At 39.1% G+C, this 26,361-nt stretch overlaps 1 protein-coding gene across 1 annotated transcript in view; it reads left to right on the top strand.

The window, feature by feature from the left end:
- Positions 1-26,361, top strand: part of LOC108236226 (protein shisa-8-like) — a 105,243-nt gene that overhangs the window by 15,463 nt on the left and 63,419 nt on the right. The window contains exon 3 of the mRNA XM_017416746.3: positions 24,139-24,254. Coding sequence (XP_017272235.1) covers positions 24,139-24,254 — 116 coding nt within the window. The remainder of the gene's footprint in view (positions 1-24,138; positions 24,255-26,361) is intronic.

Below are 26,361 nucleotides of genomic sequence, written 5' to 3'. Positions count from 1 at the left end.
CTCCACAGGAACAGAGTGAACACAAACCCGACCAGGTAAGTGTCGCAGATGTAATCGCCATTAATAGTAACACTCCGGCGGTGAGTGACTGGCCTCCAGCTCCTTAAGTACACCACCGCTGATGAAGCAGACGACCTGCAGGTGATTCAAACAGCGCACCTGCAGCTGATGACCCGCCTCTGCGACTCCTGCCGAAAACGCCCTCTGGAGGAGCACCCTGGAAGCACGCATAAACCTACTCCCTGACAACTGATGAAATGAAAATACAGCAATGTTATATTTTAGGGGTGTAATGGTATGCTTAAGTCACTGTTTGATGCATACTTCCTGGGGTATCAGTGAGTTTGGTACAGCAGGAAAAAAGAAACAAACTCCTCCTGTTTTTTCTTTTTAAACAAGCAATAACCCAGTGGTGTTCAAAACTGGTCCTCTAGGGCAACCATCCTGCGTGTTTTAGACGTTTCTCTGCTTCGACACACCTGATTGGAATGAATGGGTGATTACCAGACTTCTGCAGGGCTTGGTGACATTCTGAAGAGGTAATTTAACCACTGACTCAGGCGTTCTGGAGCAGGGAAACATCTAAAACATGCAGCATAGTGGCCTTCAGGGACCGGGATTGGACACCACTGCAATAACCTTTCCAGCAGCAGTAAAAAAAAGAAAAGTTTGATAAACTCCAGAAAGTTAACTCTCTCTCGTGTTAGGAAGATATTGCAAAAAAAAAACAAATAAATCAAAACAAGTTTTTGCTTCAATTAGACCTAAAGTTGATGCAAAATAAAAGCTGATGGGAAAAATACAAAATTAAAAAAATGTGAAATGCTTACACCAAGGTTTGAATGCTAGTCAAAATGTTTGTACCATGACGTTTAGTGCAAATACACGTACCATTACGCCACTAGTATTTTTATTTTTTTCCCTTCATTAATACTCATTTTTCATCATTCCTTATGAACCTTTCCTGTTCTTTTTTCTGTAACTTTGTTTTAGTTTCTTTTAGAGGCAACAAGGAAAGCATCCAAAAAGTCATGTCTTTTCTTCACTTTTGTCTCTTTTTCAGCTCAGGATTTTTTCCTCAAAATGAGCTCCCAAATTATCCGACCCTCGAATGCCGTTTAACATATGTCACTAAAACGCTACACTTCACTTTATGTTTGAAGATTAGGCATAGCAAAGTTAAATGAAGTGTTATCGCTCCATAATGAGGGGTTTATTTTTGAGCTTGGCTGTGGGCTGTTAACAACGATCTGTGTCATTTCTGACTTTGCAATTTGGAGGCTCTGTGGGAGTGCCTCTGTGGGACGCGTCGTTAACGGTAGAGAATATTTCCCCATCTATATTCGGTCCAACAGTAATTTGCTAAGTCCTTCAGAGTGGGGAAATGCTACTGACTCTGTGACTCTTTGTGAGGAGGTGCATTCTGTTGTGTGTGTGTGTCTACATGAACATTTGGGAACATGGGCTCCATTTTCACTCCAGTGAACCTGCTAATGGTCCAGTCCCAGTGTAGATTGACGCTGGTCCCAAGTCTCCCTGACAGAAAATCAACTGCTTACATGTAGCTGTTTGCTGAGGCACACAGTTGCACTCTATCTATCTATCTATCTAGTCTTATTCAGCTCCATATCACTATTCACAGCTCTTATGCCTTTCTCATTTCTTTGCAATTTGCCCTTTAACCTCCCTTTTCATTTCATCCTTTAATGTTCTTCATCCCGTGGAAGAAAATACTGATATATTTCACTCAGCTTCTTTTTTTTTTTTTTTGCTGAGCTACAGTTGATGGTACCCATATCAAGTAAACTGCATTACTTCTATTTGTTTGTGTTGATAAATAAGGGGTTTGCTGTCTGGAAGTTTCATTTCCATTGCCATCTGAGATTTCATTATCTGTTTTCTCATGTGTGAGCTCCAGATGATGCTTATTTTTGGGACCATGTCTATCCAGCACTCGCCTGCGGAGGTGGAACTAAAGTAGATGTTTGACATGGGGACCATTTTTCTGTCCGTTTATAACCTGCTTGGGCACCACATTGTCTGGTGTTTATAGTTTTCCCTTTTTTAGGACTTTGATTGTCCATGAAATGAACTTAAAATTGCATTTTTTAAAGTTTCCTCTGTCACTTGATTTTTTAAAATTATTTTACAATTGGTTCACAGGAAAAAAAAACCCACCTTACATCTTGACAATTCTTTTTTTTTTTTTTTTGAGGTTTTCATTTGGTTTTGTTCATGCTTTAAAACCATTTTACCATTAGATACCAGAGTCCCAAAAAGGTCTTGTCTTCATGTCAGCTCTGCAAGTCAAATGATGTGAAGAGAATATTAAGTTGATGCACAATTTACTGCAAAAAGATAGGAGCAATTTAAAAAGCGACAATGCTGAAAGAGCATTCACTTTGCTTGGCTGGGTAGTCTCTTTTTTTTTTTTTACATTTTTTATTATTATTTTTACAAAGCTACGGGAGGAGTTGCAAATTGAAAATCATGACAAAAACAGAAGAATAACAAGTGAATTATAGTAAAAGCTCTTTTTTGCTCATTTACTGTTTTCTCTCCTGATTTCATCACTTTGTCAGAACTCTTAGGGCAGCTTACATAACTCATAACAGAGTTGCCTTTTCTTTATTTTTATTTTTGCCTTTTTCAGGGCCAACCGGCCAATATTCCCTGATGCATGTCAGCATAAATCTGTCTTTGCATCTGTTGCTTTCTTTCCTTTCCTTTCTCTTCCCCTTCTGTCCTCGTCTGTCATAGTGCAGTAATCACCTCTCGCACGTTGTCTCCAAACAGTATCATTTGTATAAGGAAGCTTAAAATATACGCTGGGATCAAATTTGCTTTGACTGTATGCTGTGAATACTAATAACCATTCCCAAGCCAGTGCGCAGCTTCAGTATTGTTCTGGAACAGAGATGAAACAAAAGATGGGCTCAGACGAGAAGAAACGGGACGATGCAGCGAGGACGAGTTCACGTCTTTAGTATGCTCTCTCCTTTCATCTCGTCCCCGTCATCTTCTTCTTGTTTTATTTGCTTTTTATATTCCTATGCTCGTGCTCGTCCCATTCCCTGCTGGCCTCCCTGTCGGTGTCTCTTTTCTCCGTTGAGCTTCTCTTCTGTCTTGTAGCTTGTTCTCCCACACAGTTACATTTCATTTCCTTCAACATTTTTCTTCTCTGTTTTTGTCTTCGGCGTACTCTTGATTTCAGGAGGACTTGCTGACCTTGTTCCACGTAGATGGTTTTATTTCCTCAAAGCGAAACATCCACACACAATAAAGCACTTGAATTTCTTGTGAAAGGCTGCGGAGTCCAGTTTGAATCAGTCTCTCTGGTAGTTTCTCTTATTCATCTTCGTCTCGTATTAACTCAAAGATTAAAAACAAGAGGAGACAGAGTGCATTTAGAAGAGGAACAATGAAAGTTGCAGCTGTTATCGCAAAGCTCTGTGGATCAGGCAATTAAAATAAGGGTCTACGTTAACTTAAAACCTTTTGTATCTACGAGCGAGATAAGAATTAACTAAAATCATTAAATATTGATTTGTTGTTGCAGTCTGAAATAAAGCACTCCACCATGGCTACTAAATTCATCCAGAAGTGACCTAGCATGCAAAAGTAAATGAAGGGAAACAGCTGAGTGCATTACAAACAAAACTGTCTTATCTAGGTCTGTTTCTTTTATTTAAATCTGTGTCCAGAATACAATTATCGTAGTTAAAAAGTTGCTTGAATCTCTTTAAACAAAAAAAGAGGACAGACTTTGTTAGTGATCCCAGATGGAAAAACACAAAAAAATGTCCTGATTAAACCACAACTTCCAAACTTGCAGTAAATGTTAAACATTTTCTTTCCTTTTTTTAACCATGATGAGGCCTCTCAGACATTTATTACCCTCAGATTTAAATAATTTCTGCATTTCATCATATGTTAAAATGTGCCAGATGCTAATATTACGGCTGTAATCAGCTGCAATTGGTCCACATGCATGAACACATTTCCCCTAACAGTGCACTGTCTGTGTGTTCTGCTCTGAAATCCTCCTGATTATATAAATGTATAACTTAGCTTCAATTTATTTGTCATTCGTGGTAAATTCGGATGTTTGTGGACACATTTTTGCGTCATCAGATCAGCCGCTTCTGGTTGTTTCAACATCCATTGTGTATCACAGACAGATTGTTTTTTTTTTTGTTTTTTTCACAGTTCCACTCTGGATCAGCCTCCCCATCCAAATCAGGTTTCCTTTTTCTTTGCCACGTTGAGGTTTTAAATAACTTTTTCTCACTGGCTGTAAAATAATCTTTGGATGGAGAACAGAACCAAATAACTTTTGGAATCAACTCCATGCAAGATGTCCTCCACAGCAAAGGAACTTTAACAAACACATAAATATGTATGTTAATATATACATTAGTGGTGTCAAATGTGAATGATGAGTGCAGGATTTAGGCTCACGTACTTAATAACAAAACCTTTGGCGCAACCTCTAACAGTCCAAAAGCCATCTCTCACTTTTATTTCCATCTATCCTTTTTTCTGTACCCACTTGTTACTGTTCAAGGTCATGGTGAGTGGATGCTTATCTCCTGTGCTCGTCAGGTAGGAGGTGAGAAACACAAAGGACAGGTCGCCAATCCATTACAAGGACCAACACAGAGGAGAACCATGCACACACTCACATGGGGCCAAATTACAGTTCCCAATTGAATGAACATGCATGTATTCGAACTGCGCGAGGAAACCGGAGTATCTGGAGAAAATCCATGCACATTTGTTTTTTGCTAACTAAAAATAACGATGCATCTCTTTCATGTCTTGCGTCAGCACAAGCATACTGGTCCTTTCATAGATTTTCACCATCTCCCCACACTTTATTCTGTCTATTAAGCCCCCCTGCTGTCTTCCTCGCACATCCTTTGACAAATATCTTTAACCAGTCAAAAAATTGATGTTTCCATACATTTTCTATGACATTAAAAAGACCAAAACAAGTGTGGGGAAAACTGCATTTGCTTTATCAGAGCAGCAGCCAATATCTCCACCAGCTAACTGAGTGTGGAGCTGGATTGTATTTATTCTTAGCACTCAGGAATAATAATAACACAGTGTGAGTTATAATGAAAATCAATGAGGATTCGGCCCTGCAGGGACAATACACAAGGGACACTGTGCGCAGGACCTGACATGTAGGGCCAAAGATATTAAATTCTGTAATCATAAGCACGTTGGAAGCTTCCTGTCATGGCATACCCTGTTTTTTAATCCCCTGTCAACTTGTTAAACTCCATTATTGGTGTCGATGATTAACGAGCAGCCTTGGAATCAGAAGCCCCCGCGAAATTCCCCTGAGTTGTGTATCGCTTAACCGAATGACCAACGGCATGATTTTATCACATCTTTAAATCTTTTTCATCAGGACCGGTCAGCACCGTGGTGAGCCTGAATGTTACTGCGGCAAACGCACGCACGCATGCACGGCCATGTTTGGCAGCTGTCGCCCAATCAGTGTCGCTCTAATTGTACTGACGCTGCGTCGAAGTTTCGCCGGCGCCTGAAAGACAGAGAGGGGCTGATGAACGAATAAGCGCGAGAGAGATGACAAGGAAAAAAGATTTTGATGTCGCGCCCTTGGGCCGGAGTGAAAACAATATAACATTCCCCGTGGGCAACAGTGAAATAACACGGAGGCGATGGTAAATGACAGCAGAGGGGAGATTTCTCATTTCTACATGACAGGCGTGATGGTCAAAATGCAATACACCTTATCCCACCCACTCCTCCCTCTCTCCAGTCATCTCATTTCCAATTCATCACCTTCTCCCCTGTATTTTACCCTCCTTTCCCCTCCTCTGCTATCTTCCTCATAAACTCTAAAGCCTGCCGCTGGTCTGACATTATGCTGTTAAAATGCCAACACAGAAGTTGTAGGATGATAATCAGTAATGTTTCAATCAACGCCACGATTGAAAGCATCCCGTGGCTGCACGTCAGCAGCCATATGTCGTCCTTATGTTTTTATTTTTTAATTACGCACGCTTGCTTGACTTAATTGGGAAAATAAAACCACTTTAACCTGATGTATCTAACCGATTACCCCCATTGTTGCCCCTGAGGATTGTTGTCAAGATGCACGGAGGGTAAAAACACAGATTTTAAAAGCTGTTTCCACTTTATGAACTGGTAATATCTAAAAGCACACAAGGACAGATGGAGGAGCATAATTTAATGGAGGGGGGGGGAATGCATATAAGAAATTCACTCAGGCTGCAGTATGTTAAGCCGTTTGAAAAGAATTGGCAAGTAGAGAGGGAAATGTCCTTCCAACATTTCTAAGATTTTCTGTAAGAAGAAGAAGAAAAAGTCACTTCTGTTCATGATGATCCATGAAGCCCCAAAACTGTCACACAGTATTTGCATGTTTATTTTTCACAGTATCAGTAGTTTTGACTAAAGATGCAACGATCTCAGTTCTGTAGGATGGTTAAAATCTTTGTACAGCTCTGACCTGCCAACTTTGTCTGATTTTGTCTTTTCATTTAGATCACTGAATCGTCTTTGTGCACCATGTCACATGGGAAATTATTATATTTTCTGCAATAGTTCTCCTTAAAATAAATTACAGCTGTGTCCAAAGTAATGTCTGTCAGGAAAACAAACTTTGACTTAACATTAATTTAATTGTAACTGTATATATATGCTGTAATTTAACAACCAACCTGCCATGAATGGTCATTAATTATCACTGCTGCCATGAAAAGTAGGCAATCATCTAATCATCTGTGTCTGTGTTTGTTTGTCTGTCTGTTGGCAAAGTATCTCATGAAAACCAGGATGGATTTTAATAAAACTCTCAGAAAGCAATCACTGGATGTACATCTACAACAGATTACCAATTGGGTTAACCCGATTTAAGATGCTAATTGAAAAAGGCAAACAGATTCATGGCTATAACTTTATCAATTTGAAAGCTGCTGAGCTCAAAGATGACAAGGCAGTAGCTCTGAGTCATCCTTATCACATAATCTGAGCACTACCAGACTGTGCAAGATCTTTGTTTGAAACTTTGGCATTAGCTTTTTGAGTCATACCAATTTAAGATAGTCAACAGAGCTAATAAGCCTTAGCAAACAAACAAATGGTTATTGCTCAGTTTTACAGACATGGATCTAAAATTTGGTGAGGAAGGAGCTGAGACATGAGCTGAGAGTCATCCCAAACATCTACTGCACTTCAAGTGCAAATGTGTCACAAAAGATCTTTGCTTAAAACTTTAGCGATCAGACTAGTTTCATTCTACATAATAAGAGCAGAGATAATGTTACTGCGGGTGTAAAAGAGAAACAGTGGAGTTACTGCGCTGCACACAGCTCTAGACTGAAACAGAATTTTCCTATTTTAGTAAAACAAAAACAAAATGATTATAGAACAGTTTTTAACAGTAAAGGCGGTAAAACCTGCCTACCTTGTTCTCAAAGTTTTTCATCCAGCTGCCAAAATTTCTAAATCCATCATGTTCCATGACAGATAGAAGCTGAAAGCCTAAAAGGATAAAACTTAACGACTTTTTCTGTAATCCGTTCTTTCTGTTGTTTGCTGAAGTCTTCTTGCTCCCAAAGTAAGCTGGACTTATAATACCTGTTGGAGGGGCAGCTGGTACTTAAAGAGGAACTTTCCGATTATATGAACAGCCGACTTACCTCCATAGAAAATAGTTTCGATTTAGTAGCCTCTTAAATTGAGGCACTTAGATAAATGCAGAGTCCTACCTTGGCAGTGTGTGTCGCAGAAAAAAACTGCAAGATTGGCAAACGCCAATGCCCAGACCCCCCGTATCACTTTGAAACTCTTCTAAATCAATTATGTGGTGTGTTTTCTGCCTCACTTTGGAAATTTGTTGAGAAATTTTGCTGCCTTCGATGTCTACTGGGCGTTCGCCAATTTATTTTTTTTTCGATTGCTTTAATGCATTAGCAACTTGCTCCTTAATTATCAACCTTTGATGAGCTCTGATTCCTGAATGGGTGGGTCTGATTTTCAGAAAGTAAACTGTTTTGGAATCTGTGCACAAAGCTTTTTAAGGGAAAGGAAGGAAAATAGTTGTAAAACAACAGAAAAATGGATCAAAATGCCTGCATATATAGTATATAGCTAACTCATAGTCTTCTTCACTCTGTAAAAAAATCCACATTGACGACATGCTGTTGTTGGCACAAATCAGTGGCTTTACTGTGGTGCATTTACCGATTCCAAAAGAGAAAAAAAAAACTTAAAGTGTTGAATCTGCCAGTTACTGTTCATGCTTGTCAAGCTGAAAACCAGCCAATCAACTGATGCATCCATGGCTTTGACCGCATCGTCTTTAAAAAGCTCACGTCAACTTTTTCTTCTGTTCTCAACATTATTAACAGTTTAAGAATGAAACATTTGAGGGTGTTTATCACTTTGATGGAAATCCTGGCACCAGTAACTGGTACTTAATATTACTCACACAAAAGAAAAGCTCTAACAAATCCTCCCAGTCCTTATGAAAGCAGAACACAGAGGCACACAAACAAACTTGCACAGGAGCTGGAACGAAGAGGCAGTTAAAGTGCTTTGAAAAATTAAACAAACCATTGAGTTCTGATGGTCTTTAAATCCAGCGTAAAAAAAATAGCACAGCCATTCTGGTGAGATATGACTTCAAACATCATGGCGTTGTCTGATAATGTCTCTAGGTTGTGGGATATCAACCATTCACATCATATTTATGCTCACCCTGTCTGAAACTGACAGAAAAATAAGGAAAACGAATATAATTAGGTGAAGGAATCTTTATGTATTCCAAACTGAAATATGAAAAAAGCAAATATTGAATGATTAATATGCATCTTAACTCCATCAAAAGAAGTACAACTTGTCACTGCAGAGCATCCATAGCATTGTACTAAATCAACTTTTTATGTTACGTTGTACATATGAAGACAACTGTCACCTCAGTGCTCGAGTTTTGCCTGGTAATCTGTCTTTTTCCTCTTTTCTGCTTGTCTTTGCATCCATCTCTGTCAGTTGAAGATGCTTGAAAAAAAGAAAGCTTTTTGCAAAGGCACTCTGCCCCTGTTGACAGTCCTCCAAAAGATCTGAGAGCTCCCTGGGAAAAAGAGCAGAGCAGCCAGCAGGCTGCACCACACTCCAAATCCTCAGCCTTAAAATGCTGGTGAATGATAAAAATGACAGGGATTTGTTTTGTTTTTTCCCCCACCACATTCTGATGCACGTTGATGCCGTGCTTTTGCTTTTGAACGTACTAAATCTTCTCTTTTATCTTTTGTTCTGTCTTCAGACTGTAGTGTCTTCACGAACCGTGTGCCGTGCGCCAGTCAGTTTATAGTTCTTAAGGTCTTTGCACAAATAGGGCATTTTGTCTGTACCTTTTTTCTGTCTGACAATGGGGTGTTCCTTTTCAGTCTGAGAGGAAAACTGCAACAAATGTATTTATGCAACCAGGCCAAGTGTAGAGCAGGTCCTGGTTGTTTTTTCAGTTTAATTTCACTACATCTCTTAAGTAAATTAATACAAATTCAGTGGTTTTGGACCAAAAAGGACCACTTCACAGTTCTTATAATCAGTTGAAGTTGCCTATTTTTGTTTTTACACTGCTGATTATGTGGCTGTTTTTGGTTCTTACGACTATGTCCACTGGGCCTGCTTTAGCTCCTGTTACAGAGTAGGCACTTTCTTAGCTTACATATGTAACTCAGGCTTTCTGTAGGACATGTAGCAGTACCAAGTTAAACACAAACATGATAACTGCTAATAAGTAAGTTTCCAATCACAGCTGGGGTTGACCACATGTTGTATGCTGGCATTAAACATTTAAATTAAACAGTAAGCAAAATCACACTTACTTACAGCAGAGCAAACAAGGCGAAATATGTAACAGGAGGATGTGTAGTGTTGTCTCTTGCAGTAATACAAGCATTGTCCCCTGGGAGAATTTCATAAATAATGGATGAAACGCACCTTCTGTGGGTGCATGTGAACCCCATTTGTCAATTGTCAACCTCCAATTTGTCAATCTCCTTTTGTGCAACATTTGCTACCGTATTCCTCACAGTCATTAAAGCAAATTATACTTTACCTTATAATTGGAGTTCATCATCTGCATTGTAGCCAAACTCCAATTTGAAAGGTTTAAAAAGAAATATAATTATCAAATTGACTTTTTTTAATTTGAATTCACCGCCAGCACTCGACTTCATCTCATTTTTTCTCACTCCTCTCTTTTATTCTGAAAGACATTGATTTGTCTTGACAGAAACATTTTCCAGTACTAAAAAGAGTCCTGCAAACAAAAACAATGAAAGGTTTGATTGGCACGAGGCATCTGGAAGCATTTTTATAACCTTCTTAAAGGAGATGTTTCTCGTTCAACTTTTCTCCCTCTTGTCTTATCAGCAGTTTGCTCCGTTTTTGTGCTCTGGCCTAATTTTTTTCCACCAAAAAACAACTCTCTTCCTCCCTAATCTTTCCTGGGTTGGTGATGCTCTAAAATGAGACATTTTAAATAAAAATTTTCTTTTTTTTAAAAAGCTGTCCCGAAAAATCAAGTCACGAACATTAACTACATAAGGCTTTTCCAACCACGAGAGAGAAAGACATTAAAAGAGAGGGTGAAGCGGGGTACAGATTAATGAAGCGATGGCATGAAAAATTAACTTGCTCAGTTCTTTCTTTTGATAAAATGTCAATTAACCAGTCTCTTTCAGGAGTTTATCTAACGTCCTGTCTTTCCCAGGCTCCGTAGCTCAGATTCTCCAGTCTCTCTGTTCCCATCATCCCTCCTTGTTGTTTTCCGCTCTTGTTCTGCGTGCTTCTCTTTTTAAAAGACTCTCGAACTCTGACAGCTATTGCCTCATTTCTCTAGTTCTCACACTCACTTTTTGCACATCCCTCCTTTCTCATCTCCCATACTCTGCCTCCTTATTTCCAGTGCCTCCCCCTCTCCCCATCGCTCTCATCCTCTCTGTTATGTGTGCTGTTTAGCTGCGCTTAGCTTCACCTGTCAGCTTGGATCAGGGCTGTGGAGCAGCAACATGACAAACTGCCCTCTGATTCACTTCCACAGTCACACACTTGTAGCGCCCTTCGAACCCCCTCCCCTTTTCTTTCCTTGTCTTTGATTTCTTGGTGCATTGTGTTGATGCACAGCTATAGATTTGACTTTAGCTGCTGAGTCCAACTGCAGTGACACAGAAACCTGTTTCGAACATTTGATGGCAATATCTTTTTGTCAGTTTAAAAAATAATAGTCAGTACTGACTTACATGTAAGTAAAAGCTAGCTAAGTGCTAGCTAAGTGAAACTATGAATCCTTAAGCACAAGTGACCCAAACTAGGTGTTCGGAGATAAAGTTAGATAGCCTTCTATCAAGTTCTAGAGATTCCTGAGTTTTATTAAAATCCATTCAGTGGTACATGGTATATTTTGCTAACAGATAGACAGACACACACTCACCTAATAATCTGTGTTGATTGACATGTAAGAGTAGCTAAGTGAACGCATGAACCTAGCGCCAACTTGACCCAAAAATGGGCTTTAAAACAAAATTAGCAAGACTTCTACCAAGTCTTCAAGATTTCTGAGAATTTAATTAAAATCTGCCCAGTGAGTCAGGAGATATTTTGCTAACAGACAGACAAGTGAGCACACTCTTTTTCACAGACACAGGCAATTTCTTTTTTTATCACTTCGCCGTGAGTCACAGTTGGTAAGGTTTGGGTTTTTAAAAATGTGGTTAAAGTTAGAGATAGATAACAGATGGTTTGGCTTAAATATTGATATGTGCATGATGATAGGCTGGCTTCATGTTCCTTTAATGCTGCCAAAATTACAGGCAGAGTCACATCTTATTGTGACTCTTCAACATTTTGGGTAAACATACATAGTTAGTGTTTTCTTGGGCAAAAATGATAAATAGACAAGTTAGATGTTGCTGTGGTTGTTTTATGTTCTTAAAAATACTTCAGATTTAGATGGGATCTTCATTTTTGCCTTTTAATCATGTTCTATACGTAATTAGCTTTATTTCCAGTTTTAGTCTGTTATAGCTTGTTTCCTTCTGTTCAGTTTTTATGTGTCAAATATGTCCTGTTCCTTTGACTTCTCATCTCCTTTTTTCGGTTGTCACAGGATTTGTGTTTTGTTTGGATTAATATTGTTTTTCTAAACTTTTACAGTTTTTGTGTTTCTAGTTTTAAGTTTAGATTTCTCTTTTGGGTTTTTTGTTGATTAATTTTATTCTGTTCTGCTGCCTTCACTTCCTGTTATGTTTTGCAGTATTGGGCTGTGTTTGAACTGTCACTATATGGTGCTCAATACAGTGAGTCCGCTATTTTGTAGAGGTGTTCAAAACTTTAACATCTACTATTTAGTGCTCAAGAAACTTGTCATGTGGTACACTCAAAGTAGTGTACCAAAGTTGTGCACTACATCCCTGGTAATGGCCCACAATGCATTGCAGTCTGAGCCAACATAACAGGCTAATTGAGGCTAATGCTAACGTCCGCAGCTCATTATTGTGAGTTTTCAGACTTGTTGAAAATGGCCATAATAATGTAGACCTGTCTAATGTAATCATCTCCTTCTCAATCTGAGCTGCAGGGCTTGAGAAACTATTAGGAAAAAATGTACTGATCCTATATTTGGAGCATTTATTGTTGGGTCGAAACATTAAAGATACATTATAAATTGTGAACAAAGCAAGCAGTTTTTATTATTTGCACACATGCTACAACTCTGAAAATGGTTGTTTTGTACAGAAATATTGAGTAGGTCATATTAAGTCATAATTTTAGCATACCGAAAGTTGTAATGCAGTAGCAGATGCAGTCTAGGCTTCATTATATAAATACAATACAAGAAAAAAGTGTAACAAATCTGTGAAAATTAACTTTATGTCAGTGTTATGGAGACAGATGATGCTGATTACATTTTCTCACCCAAAACCAGCACTATTATGTAGTCCATCATCTCAGATTCAGCAGTGTATTCCAGCTTTCTTTTCTGGCGTTTATGTATGCAACACCTGACTGTGAATACTCGGTGCACATTTATAAATTACTGCAGCAATTAAGTAGTGTCCAAAATGCAAAACCACCAGTCCTATCCCCTATCCCGTCTTTAGTCTTCTACATAGTGACTGCAGTGTAGTGAGTGACTGAACAAGTGAACATTTCAAACACAGCTTTTTTTTTTCATCAGTTTTGCCTCCCTGTCCCGTTGTCACACCTGCCTTCGTTTGTAATCAGCACACCTGTTCTTCTTGTTTATCATCTCTTTGTGTATTTATAATACCGGTTTTCAATTGTTAATTTGTCAGTTTCTCATGTTGTCATGGTCTCTTTACCAGTGCATTTCAGAGCCAAAGGATTATTTCATTACCAGTAAGTTTCCTCTTGAAGTCTGCATTTGGGTTCTTAAACCTTCGTCTGCCGAGTTCTGTAACAATAGGCTCTTAAGAAGGATACATTAATACCAGTATTGGCTTTCTGTCCAATACTGTGTGAGTGTACTTGTACTCATACAATTGTTCTAATACTACAGTATCTGATACATTCACCTCTCAGTTGAGCAGTCAGATGATACAGTAGGAATGTCAGCTGTGTGGAGGTATTTCAAAGTGACTGATGGTGACGAAAGTTAAGTCAACCGCAAATTCAATGGACACTAAAATCTAGCACTATGGCAACCTGATAAAACATCTACAAAACCAACACAACACTGAGTACAAAGAGTATATCCTCTCAATTAGCAGAAGAGGAACCTTGGAATATACAGATCTGAACATGAGCTTCCCAACATTCTCACAAGATTTTTTGCTGTCCTACTTGAAGCTCCTCTGATTTTCAAACACATTTTCAAAGTAATTGTAGGTGTAATGGCATTTATTTGTAGTACTCATATTGGTACTCTGTATCAGTAAGAACTCAGACGTTAGTACTGGTACTTGTACTCGATTTGAAAAAAAACGTGATATCAATGCATCCCTAGATTTTAGTTTTTTGTTTCTTATCATGTCTGCATTATGTGATAGGATGCAGTGAAGGTCAAATGAAATTTAAAAAGTGCTTCATTCACATTTTAACCCAATAACACATCTATAAAGATACTATTTAAAGATGAGTTCTTTCAGAGGTGTTTTCAGCAGTCAGGTTGCTAAACAAATGTAAAATATTGTCATTTTTCTTGAACCTTCATTTTGACCTGAAAAATGTTTAAAGGACATTTTGTTACATTGAAGTCAACCATTGACCTTTTTGGATATTTGTGTGAAATGTTGTCATTTTGGGCCTTTTTGAATTCTTCTGTTGTGTTCAATTTGATGTCATATTAATGAGAAGGACAGATGCACCGAAAACAAAAAGCCTCTGGCTGGCCACAACTGCTGACTTAAAATTTTGGTTGAGCTTAATGGGAGAAAAGATGGAGGTGGAAACAAGGCACAAAGAGAAACAGAGGGAATGAGATTTAGATGTGTGGATGGAATTGGAAGACGTTAAGTTGGACAGGTTGATAGATTAGAGTCACTGATGTTACCCACCCAGTAGGTACAAACTCACTCAGGTACAAGGAGAGGATCACACTCTGTGTGTGTAGGTGTGTGTGTGTAATTGTGTTTATAATTTCATGACAAATGAGGAACAAGAATTGGCAGAGAGAGTTGCTGATCCATTAGTATATTATACCTCGGTGTCCTTGTACTTTGCGTACTGTAGGTGTGTGTGTTTGTGTGTAAATCCTGTGACAAACTACATAATGTGCAGAACTTTGATGTTTATGGACACTGCAAAACTGTGAGCTGAATACAGAGAGTGAAGGGACAATCTGCGAGTGTGAATTTGTTGACCGAAGGCCCGTGCTCTTACTGTTCTTCGTAGCAAAGCTTTTTGTTGTCTGTCGTAATAAACTGCATCGCATTAATTGCATTCCATTAAACAGGCCCCTGAGTTGTGTTGTTTAGGTGTCTGAGTGCCACAGTTCCAATTAAAAGTCGAGCATTCCTCAAAGGAATGTATATTGACCGCTGCCTTTCATGAAGGAGTTTCAGACTAAGAATATCCTATGTTGTGAAATGATGGACTACACGCTCATTTGATTTCATGAAATGTCATGCTTTGAATGGGCAAACCAGTAGCGTTTAAAATGCATGTTAGAGATCACTCTCAGCTATTACCACACCAAATTTTAGCTCAGTATCTGCGAAATTGATTAAGCTATAGCCATTTTTGTGTTTGCTAAAGAAGATTAGATGTGGTGACCATCTTGAATGCAGTTGATTCCAGAGTTTAATCAGGTGTAGATGCACATCCAATACTTACTTTCTAAGAGTAGTCATTAAAATCTATCCACTGGGTCATGAGGTTTTTTGCTAACAGATAGACAGATGAACACACACACACAGGCAATTACATAATGACCCAACTTTTTCTGCCGGCGTGCTGGAAGCTGCATGGAGCAGTTTGCTGGCAGGATCTCAGTGCTGAGGCTGGAGTGTTGCAAAAAAGATGATGTCACAGAAAATACCATATGTCACCGTCTGAGTCACTGCTTGCACTCATTATTTTGGGTCTCTTTTTTTTTGCTTTTTTTTTTTAAGAGACAACAAATCACACCCAACCGGATTCACTTTCCTCGAGGGATTTGTTCTTAAACATTCACCGGTGTGACGCATAGATAACCCACGTATGAACACACCCACACACAGTGAGACGTACATGCTTACACACACACACTTGTCGGCAGAATATCTATCATCCTGTGAGGCTGTAGACTTTATCGACAATACTCAGGTGCTCAATGTGCAATAATCTACACATCATTTATCACTGAGCTGATATGGACCGAATAATATTGATATATGGTAATTTATGACACGTCTGTTACTGCTGAAACAGCTTGAAACACTCACAGGAGTGTGCGTGACACAGTTATTCATTTTAGGTTTATGTGAAACTGACTAGAATGCAATTATTTTCTGCCACCGTGAGCATGCCCACCTGATTGTTTTGTTGCATTTGCGCCTCTTGTACACATTTGTTAATATTTAGGATAGCTGACATGTGCTAAAATTACTTTCTTATTGGTTTTGCAAAGTTTTGCTTAAAGCAATATTTCAGATCTTTTGAACTCTAGTTCTGTGGAAATATCTTACTTGTTGTTGTTAGCTGACAACCTAATTTTAGATAAAGATATGTTAGTTCGGACTGGATTGACAAGCTAACATCTGGTCCCAGCAGGGCCAGGACCAAAGAGGATCACTGCTTTGCTCCAAATCTCAAATTTCAGAATGATTCATTTAAATGTTATTTTTACAAACCTTTACACTGTCATCAATTTCAAAATCACAAAGTAACATACCTTACATAGGTAGGTAGGTATCAATCTTCATGTCAGATGGCAATAATAAATCTTATTTCTCTAAACTGAAGCCAATGAAAGAGCTATCTACAATAGATAAGATAATAATGATCTGGATTATCAGATTGGATTCAAAACGTAGATACAGAAATATAGAGATGTCTCAACAGCCTTCCTTTCCAGAAAAACAACAAAAAAAATGACCTAGTTGCAGCACCTTTACTAATACAGTCCTGTAAATATGTCATATTCAGGGAAGCACGACCCGAGCACTGTGTAATGTGTGCCCAGTGACAGGCTGTTACAGATGTTGTGTAGCGGTGTGTGCTTTGTGGAGTTGGTGACCTTGCGTCCCAACCTCAGGCGCTAACACATGGCACTGTCGCTGCCAGTTTGCTCAGGGTGCTGTACGCTTTGCTCAGGAAGGTGAGCTACACACAACTGAAAGAACACAACAGGGGCGGATAGATGGACGGCAAACCTTAGCGCCGTTTATTTTTAGTGCGCTTTGAGATACAGCAGGTGATGCCTCCAAGATGGGGACTTTTTGACACAGCTGGGTGGTTAGCGGTGGGATTCATCAGTTCACGTGAACAGAGCTCCGTTATGTAATCAAGACGTTTGAGGTTTGAGTACAGTTAGGTAGGTTTTTTAGTTCTCGGCTGATATTGTGTCACATATGGTTTAACAGAAATGTGAGACAGTTTTAAGACATCAGACACCCATCAGCTTCAGTACTACACCCTGACAGCACAGCACTCAAACAGCTAAGTTGTTTTATATTTTACTTTCAGCATTTAAAACAATCAGTGTGAAAAACCATTAATAGCATGTGTTAATGTAATTCTTAGATCTTCTGAAGTGCGGTTCTATAAAAAGGGTTATGAACAATGAATATCTTACATGTTGCAGATAGCTCTTTGAATGAGCTCATTTTAGAGATAGTTTAACTTTGACCAGATTAATGACCTAAAAGCTAATCTGACTAGGGCAGGTGGCTTTCTTTTAAATATCTGAACAATTCTTTTAAGTTTCTGATAGTACAGAAAAAATGTTTCTAACCACAGACAAAACAACCCCTTATCATAGAGGCCTCAACATAGTTTTCTTTTTCAGCTAGATTAATATTGCTTTGATTTCCATCTTAAAGGGTTTTTTTTTTTGGTTTGTCGTTTTGACCTTTGAGACCTTGAAGTTGATTGTTTCCTTTTTGTTTGTTTTTCTTTTGTTTTGAAAAATTTTAAATAAATCATTTTGTCATGCTGATCTGAGTTTTGTTCAGTAGTTTTGAGTTAAAGTTACTGGCACAGCGTTTCAGCCTTTTTGTTCAATAATCTGCTTTTCATCTGGACAAATACAAATAAAAATATCCGGAGTAGTGCAGCCTGGTCCTGCGTCCACTCCACTTAATTAAAATATCTCACACTGCCAGCCTGCAAACCTGTTGAGCAGGAAAAGCTGCAGGAACAGGTGGTATAACACTTAATTAGGCAATTACATTTTGTTAATTACAACTTTTATTTGGAATTACAGATTTATTAGTTTTTTTGCCATCGTGTCCACCCTAAAGACAAGTCCAATGCTGCTGTCAGTAGACAGTCGATGAACATTTTAGCTCCATTGTCCATAATTTGACTTAAATATATTTTCACATTCAGGAATGAAACCCTCCTACTATGAAGTTATACTCATGTACACACATACACACTCACACGCACTCACAAAGCAGATGAGAGAGTGCGCACAAACACAAACAGGCCCTGGCATGGCAAGCGCTCAGCAATGCCAAGGGACATTATTTGGCAGCTGTCAGCTCTAATAGGAGAATAGCAGGGTGGGAGACAGTTTCGGGCTCTGCACCAAGCCTGCATGGGTGCACTATTTGGCAGCAGCGACGGATCTGTGCGTGTGCGCACGCTCGCACGAGAATGAGGACGTTTCTGAGTCAGAGGGGCTGTGCTATTAGACCACTTGTGTCATCACACCACCCATTTAGCTTTGCATCTTTGGATTCGAAATGTGTTTGAGAGTGCTGGGGTGTGTGTGTGTTTTGTCTACCAATGACAGCAAAGATAAGGTGCTGTGTTTCACCAATGGAAAGAGACTTCAAGTGTTTGTCGTTTCATAACGGCACAACCAGAAATATGGGGCGCTCTAGTGACGAACACACACAGAACAGACACACACGCCATGCTACGTCGCTTCCTGCCTTCTCCGCTTGGTTTCAAAGGCTTCTTTTGAATTCAGGTTTAAAGCGCTATTTGAAAAGGCAGCAGTTTGGAAAAAAACAATGAACTTAATTTACACAACAATCTGCTTTTTAAAAAAAGAAAACAGTTCACAGCAGTCAGCATGAAGTGGTTTTGGAAATCCAAGAGCAGTAATCATATTTTAGTTGAGGAGAGCAGAAAAACAAAATACACAAGCACATTGTGTAAAATTCAAGGGGAAGTGGTGGAAAGAGAGAGGTTTGTCACAGGGTCTCAATTAGAAAAAGTGTTTTGTTTTTGTTTTTTTTTTTGGGGGGGGGGTTGTTTTTTAAGTATGACTTTCTAACTCATAATAAAATGAAACTAGTATTCCTTAGAAGAATCCGTATCACCAGCCGCGTTGCATCCTAAAGTTTTAAACAAAGATCTTGTGTGATACATTGGTGTTTGGAGTATGTGTTGGGAATAACAGTCAGGTACTGTCACAGCAAATCTTAGCTCAGTATCTGCATAATGGGTTGAGTTATTGCTATTTTTGTGGGGGGGGGTTTAGGTTGATGAGCTGAAACTGTCATCTTAAATCAAGCTGACATCAAAAGTTAATGACTTGTAGAAATACAGCCACTGATTACTTTTGGAGAGTTTCATCAAAATCCATCCTCTGTTTTAATAGATATTTTTCTGACAGACTAACAAGACTGACTTGAATGGCAAATGCCAAAGTTTTAAATAAAGTTCTCGTTCAATCTGTTAGCACTCAGAGTATGTGTTGGGCATGATCCTCAGCTACTACCTCACCAAATTGAGTGAGTTATATCTATGTTTGGGTTTTGTACGGTCAATTTGTTATGGTGGCCATTTTAATCTGAGTTGGCTCCAAATGTTACTCAGTTATAGAAGTACATCCACTGATTACTTATGGAGAGTTTCATTAAAGTCTATCCACTGTGTGATGAGATTTTTGGTTAACACACACACAAAGACACTGGCAATCACAAGATCTTCTACTGTTCATGGTAACAATAATGAATAGAAAAGGTCAACAACTGGTCATAAAGTCGTACACATCATTCTGTTTGGTTCAGTTATGAATTTAAAAGTCACTTTCCCATCCACAGAGGGGTTTCGTGAATCCATTGTGAACCCCACACACACACATATACCTTTTTTAATCCCCACCCGCTGTAACCACTCTGAATTCCCACTCATGAGAATTACCGGGTGAGTCACCCCTTTGCGGCATCACTTAACTCCCTCCAGGCACAGCTATGGCGGTGCGTGTTTGCATGTCTGTCTGCACACGCGCATGGGGTAAATATGCATTTCAGTCCCTTTGTGTGGGAAAACTGTAGGTGGCGAGCAGCGTCACACATAAATATATACAGCAACAACATGGTTTGATCTCCGCAAAGAGGTACGGGCCCCTGGAATCATCTGTGGGGGGTCTTGTAATGTAAACTAACCTGCTGTGACAGTGAAGAGTGACTCAGCTGCAAAACACTGCGATATAGACCCGAGCCACTAAATGTGTGTGTGTGTGTGAGTGCAGAGCCATTTTGAGGGTCTAGCTTCATGGCTAGAGGGTGTTCTTCTCACTTTATTTTTAGCATCAAACTCTGTCTGACATACTAAAACTATAACGTAAACTCAGTTGCACAACCAAGTTTAAGCAACTGCAAGCTTGCAAAACAAAACTCAGTGATTCGGTTTCAGGGTTTTGACTTCATAGCCCTGTTTGATATGCAGCTGGACCGTAAAACAAATCATTTGTCCTCTCCTCTTTATGGCAAAAAAAAAAGAAAACTCTGTTTTCCTCGAAGCAAAAATTGGGTGCTTTTACCACATCAGAATCCTCTTGCAAATGTATTCTTCCATTCAGACAAACAAGTGATTTTGTTTTCTTTTAAACTGACTCATGTCAGAATAATAAGACAGTAACTCCTTATGCTTGCCAGCAAAAATAAAGCAACAACAACAACAAAAAACAACAACTGGGTTTATTTGACATCATTCAAACCAATACTCACAACAATGGGAAGAGTTCACCCAACTCAGGGAAGATCAAGGAGCAGAAATTAGTTGGGATGAACCATTTCACCACAAAGACAAGAAACATGTTTTGGACGAGTCAATGTGAGGCTTTCAGACAAAAGAAAGCTATACTATTTGTTAAGCACAGTGGTGGTAGCACCGTGCTGTGCTGTTGGTTCATTGCACAATGTGAATGGAATAATAAAGAAGGAGGTCTACCTCTAAATTCTTCAACTTCACCTCAATTCAACAGCTGGGTGATTAAAACTTGGACACATCCGAGTGTTTCAGTGATCCCAAACGCACATCAGAACTGGTTTCTGATTGGATAAATCAGGCTAACATTAAACTCCCAAAATGATTTTCCAAAGCCTCCAACCTCAGCCTTATTGAAAATTTGTGGGCTGTGTTTAAAAGCTAGGTCTTTGCCCGGAAACCAACCAGTTTAAATGAACTAATATCCTGCCAGAATTATGCAGCGAGCTTGTTGAAGGCTACAAAAAGCTTGTTGTCAAGGTGCAACCCGCTAAAGGACGTTTAACCAAATATTAGTTTGGGTTCATGTATATGTTTAAGCCTGTGTGAATTAGAGAAAATCCACAATACAAAGTTCAGGCTAGAGCTCGACAAACCACATAAACTAGACCTTTGTGTGCCAAATAAAGTAAAATAATGTCACTTATTTGATCTCTCCTGGTTTGGTTTGGTTGTAATGTTCCAAATATAATGATTGATGACAATAACGATACTGTCTGGCTCATAGACCACTTTAATCAACATAATGGAGTTTAATAAGAGTGTTTTACATCATATTGTGATAAAAAGAGGAAACACAAGCTTTGTATTGTTTCAAACTGGGAATTTTTAACAGTTTGGCTGAAACTTTTCACAAAACCTCTTTACTTTTTGAAAAAAAAACCTTTTGTTTCTGTCATAAATGTTGGTCCATGGAATATTGTCTTTAATCGTGTGTGTGTGTGAGTTGTTTGAAGGGCTGCAGGTAAACACTTACAGTTTCCCCTCTTATCATGAAAGAGCCAGATTTCTCTTGGCGTTCGGACTGGGCGAAAGCAGTTCTTATCTGGGGTTAGCTGCGCACACGGTTCACTGAAACATTTCCACCCTTTATGCTCTGCTTTGCATCATTCCTCTACATTTTAGGCCTGCAGCAGTCATTTTCGCCTTGCTCCTTTTACTCAACTTTTACATTGCAAGTCAATGCAAAAGTTGAGTAAAAGTGGAGGGTAAAAAAAGTTAATTTGCCTCCAGAAACACAAGGTGAAAACTTTGCGGGGCGAAAAGCCTTGGTGAAATATTTCTCATTAATTCTAATGTGACTTTTTTTTTTGTCTGGGGCCTTTGGGTGAGGTTTTGGGGGGACTATGATGTTCTCATATCACTTCACATCATTTCAAGTCTGCTAAGAGTGCAAGCTGGAATAGTTTATGTGACAGTTTCCTCTGCGAGGAAAAGAGAAATGCGTGGAAAAGGGCTGAGAACACTGAAGGGGAAGAAATAAGTGGGCCAAAGGGTAAGAGACTGAGGCCAGGAGCAACATTGAAAGGCAGTGAGAGATGCCTCATCAGAGACTTGAGAAGAAGAAGAAAAATTGACCTTTAGTTTCTTTAGCAACAAGTTTTATTCAGATTTTGTGCACTAGAAGTAGCTACCTGTTAATGTGCTTGTAAATACCCAGTGAAATTCATATAAATAACTGTGTAATTTGAAATTGATACTGGTGTAAAAGTTAAGAAATTAGTGTTTGAATGAACTACTATGATAAATTTGAGACTGGAGCTGTTTTACAGCAGCAGCAACCCACTTTGGTCTTGGCTGCACTCTGTATTAAACCATTTCTTCAAACTGAAGTTGTTCAAAGCGCTATTTGTGACAGGTAAGATAATAATTGTTCTTAACCTTTCCACAGGACCCCCCACTTCAAAAGATCTTAAAGCTTTATACCTTCGAAGCAAAGCTAAAGATTGAAACATGTTGCCACAAAGATGGAGGGTGCAGAAAACAAGATTGGACGGGGCCGTGTTGAAGGAATCGTCCCGGCTCTTTATTTTCATTAGGAGTAATGGAGAAGGGTGAAGGTGGAATACTAATGAAATCATTGATTGGAAGTGGACGAATATTCATGGAACTAGAGGGATAAAATGCACTGCAAACAAACTGAAAGACTAAGTGAGATGAATGTATGGGGATTGTATTTCTGTGGCACTCAGATTTTGGTTTGCGGCCATATTTTATGGGTATTTATTGGATTGCTGCATAATGTCAATGTCCTCATTTTACACAATTCTACATGACTGGATCTATTTCACGCCTGAAGCTGCTCACATGCTGCTTTCAACTACAAAGCTCTCTAAAGCTTTAATAAGTAGTCCACAATATTACCAGTAATAATAATAATTTGGATTTTGTTTTTGTATGTGTGTGCCGTTTGTAAATGGGCCACAGGATCTTTGAGCAGCCTCCAGCTCTGCCAGGTGGCTAACCTGGCCTTGCTCGTCACCCCACCGGGGCTTTGATTTCAAATAAATGTTTTCCCGATGTTAATTCATCCAGGAGACATTTTTGCTGAGCTGTGCGGTTTTTGCAGCTACACCCACCCTCGATTCGTTTTCACAGTGAAAAGCCAGAGCCTGCTGGTCGCTGTGCAGCTCCACTGGAGCAGCTGAGGATGGCTTAATGGCACTTCAACTGAGAGCAGAATGTCGAGGGAGGGAACAGAAAATTAAACTTTCTTTACCTGATAGTTGTGAGGCTTTGAACTATAAAACAAAACATCCTTGAAATTACAGAGATATACCCTGAAGGAGTACCTAATTTTACCTGCAGTACAATTAGGTCTTTTATTGGATTGCAATAAATAATTTCTAACATTTAAGTCGAGTGCAATCAGGCTTCTGTCTAACACAACACGCAGGTATAGGTTTTGTTTATAGCAGCTGTTTCTGGATGCTCCTGAACTGTTAAACAGCCTTTTGTTTGCCTGTGTTCATTTCAAGAAGGCATCAGAACTTTAAAAACACAATCTATTAGGAGGAGAAGTTGTTTTGTTATGAATATATATAATTTAAAACCTAAATAGTTGACATTCCCAGCTGTCAAACTCCCAGAAACTTGTCATTTTCATCCTTAACTACTTCGCACTGAACACTTTTATTTTATTGTTGTGAATAATCCTTTTTTCTACGATAGTTTTAGGGTCTTTAGGAAAAAACAATAAACAGATTTGAAAAAGCCTAAATATAGGATAGTTTAGGCATTTCTCTGGATCAAAATACAATTATTTTAAGCGAGAGTATGATCGTTTACCTTTTTTTTCTATCTGGCAACCCTGGTTCAACTTGTTTTCAACAACATTTTTTTTCTTCCTTTTTCTGTCTCTGCTGTGTTTTTATTCTTGTGTAACTTTGTTAAAACGCTTGAGAAAAGCTCATAAAATGAATTGTCTTATAGTTCTTTACTTTCCTCCTTCTCCAGGACTTTGACGGAGCTTTTGAAGCAGCCGGGAGAGGCGGGAGTGATAGACGGAGCCGGAGTTCATCATCCTATAGGGACAAATGGCATCGCTGCCAGGACGCTACGCTCCAACAACGGTAGGATTTCTGCGTGTGTGTGTCCATTTCACACAAACTGAACTGATGAAGGCAAACTCTAACCATTCAGCCACTTACAATGAGCTCTTTATCAGTTTGTTTAAATATGAATTAATTTGACATTCCATAATTCAGTTGATTTTCCTGTTTTTCATTTCAGCATCTTCATCAATACATTTGAGTACATACTGTAGTAGCAACTATTATTTCTAATTCAGTAATAATGCTTTCACGTTAAACTGTTTACAGCAAATTATCATGTGATTTTTAGCCACTGTTGTATCTGTTTTATAATTTAAGTAGCTGAAATGGAGTCCTGCCATGGAAAATTGTGGCTTTTTTAGCACCTTAAAATCAAACCTTGGCCCATACCTAAAATCTGAAGGTTGGACATTAGCTATGAAAGCATGAAAAAGTCCCAACTAAACAAAATAAACAAAAATATGATGCCAACCTCCAGATTTAGCGGCTTATTAGAGGGTGATATTAGAGTCCAGTGATTTAAATCCAAGAGGTGACAGTGAAGTGTGAGTGTTATTTAAAGAACTGCAATCTATCAATGTCCCAACCTCACAACACATAGTTATGGCGTGTTTCACGGCACATTAACTTCTGAGCTTCTGAGCAACTAAAGGCCTCTCACACTTTGGCTTTGGCTATTGTTCATAAATCAGCCGTCAGGAGATAACTGAACATGAGAGCAGAGCTGCAAGAAGAAAAACAAAAAATGCCACAGATGTTGTTTTAGGTCATCTTTATGGAGAACATTCAGAGGGCTTTAAAACTGCACATATATGTTTACACTTTTAGATGGCACACATCGTCCATGGGTGAGGAAGAGCAGGGACAGACAGGTCATATTTAATTAAGATGTAATTAGCTGCTCCAGCTCCAGACCCACAGAGGGATAACTGTGTGACCCATCTGTCTGCCTCTTCCTCTTCATGCTTTGACCACACACACACACACACACACACACACACACATACACGCTCAATATAGCCCAGTGTTTCTTCAGTGGTCTGAGACTTAAATTAGCAGACATAATTTCTGAGGGCTTATTTGTAACGAGCCTCGCGGCATGTTCAAAGGACAAAGATCCCCACTACCTCGCAGTTTTACACGTTGCACTGGGGCCGTCCAGCTGTGATGAAAACAGTTTGCTTGTGTTGGGATTGAACAGATAAATACCTCCAGCATTAGGTTATGGTTTATTCACTGTAAAAGTAAAAATCCAGTAATGATACTGATGCCACATGTTCCATAGACTCAGCTCCTGCTCAGATATTAATTATTCAAGTATTTCTTTTTCACACTGTTGAAAACACTTGCACTTGCAGTGTTTATGCTCACACTGAGACAAAAAGAAAAGACTCCTTTTGCTTTCATCTTCCCACTGCTGGTTAAAATAAGTTTTTGGCCTCATTTTCACCTCTCCCTCTGCTTATTAACACTCTGCATTTTCCCATCCTGTTCTTCCTCATTCCTTCCATTTCTCTTCCTCCTCTCATCAAGAAAATCCTCGTTTTTTTTTCTTCCTTTACCCTCATCTTTTTTCTCACATTCCTTTCTCTTATTTTTGTTCTTATATATTCTGTCTTTACCATTCGAGCAGCATGCTACCAACCAGGACATCACAAAACAACTCATAAAAGAGAACCACAGAAACATACTACTAATCAAATCTGAAATTCATCTTGCAGGCTGTTCATCTAATGCTAAAATAGACTGGATTTTACCAATACAAAAATAGAAAAAAAGCATTTATTCCTAAAATTGCATCGAATAATGATCTGCCGATCCAACTCGTCCTTTTTTGCATTTGTTTATATTTTTTCCACTTTGTCACAATTTCCTTTTTCTTTAAATCCTGCACACATGTTTCCAGCAAGGTTTCCTTATGTCTGTTGTGTTAGTATGCACATGTTTACTCAAGCTGCAGTGTGCTGAGCTTTCAGGGCACTGGCGGCGTCAGGGGGGCGCTAGGGGGTGCTGTAGCTCCCCCTGGAAAAGTCATAGCACCCCCGTAGCACCCCCAAGGAAAGGCATAACCGGGGTATGTGTGGGACATGTCCCCCACTTCCCTTATGTATGCCCTATATCCCCC

The sequence above is a fragment of the Kryptolebias marmoratus genome, linkage group LG12 (assembly GCF_001649575.2).
Source record: "Kryptolebias marmoratus isolate JLee-2015 linkage group LG12, ASM164957v2, whole genome shotgun sequence".
Classification (NCBI taxonomy): domain Eukaryota; kingdom Metazoa; phylum Chordata; class Actinopteri; order Cyprinodontiformes; family Rivulidae; genus Kryptolebias; species Kryptolebias marmoratus.
Note: the sequence above shows the minus strand (reverse complement) of the source record. Positions and strands in the feature narration are given on the sequence as shown.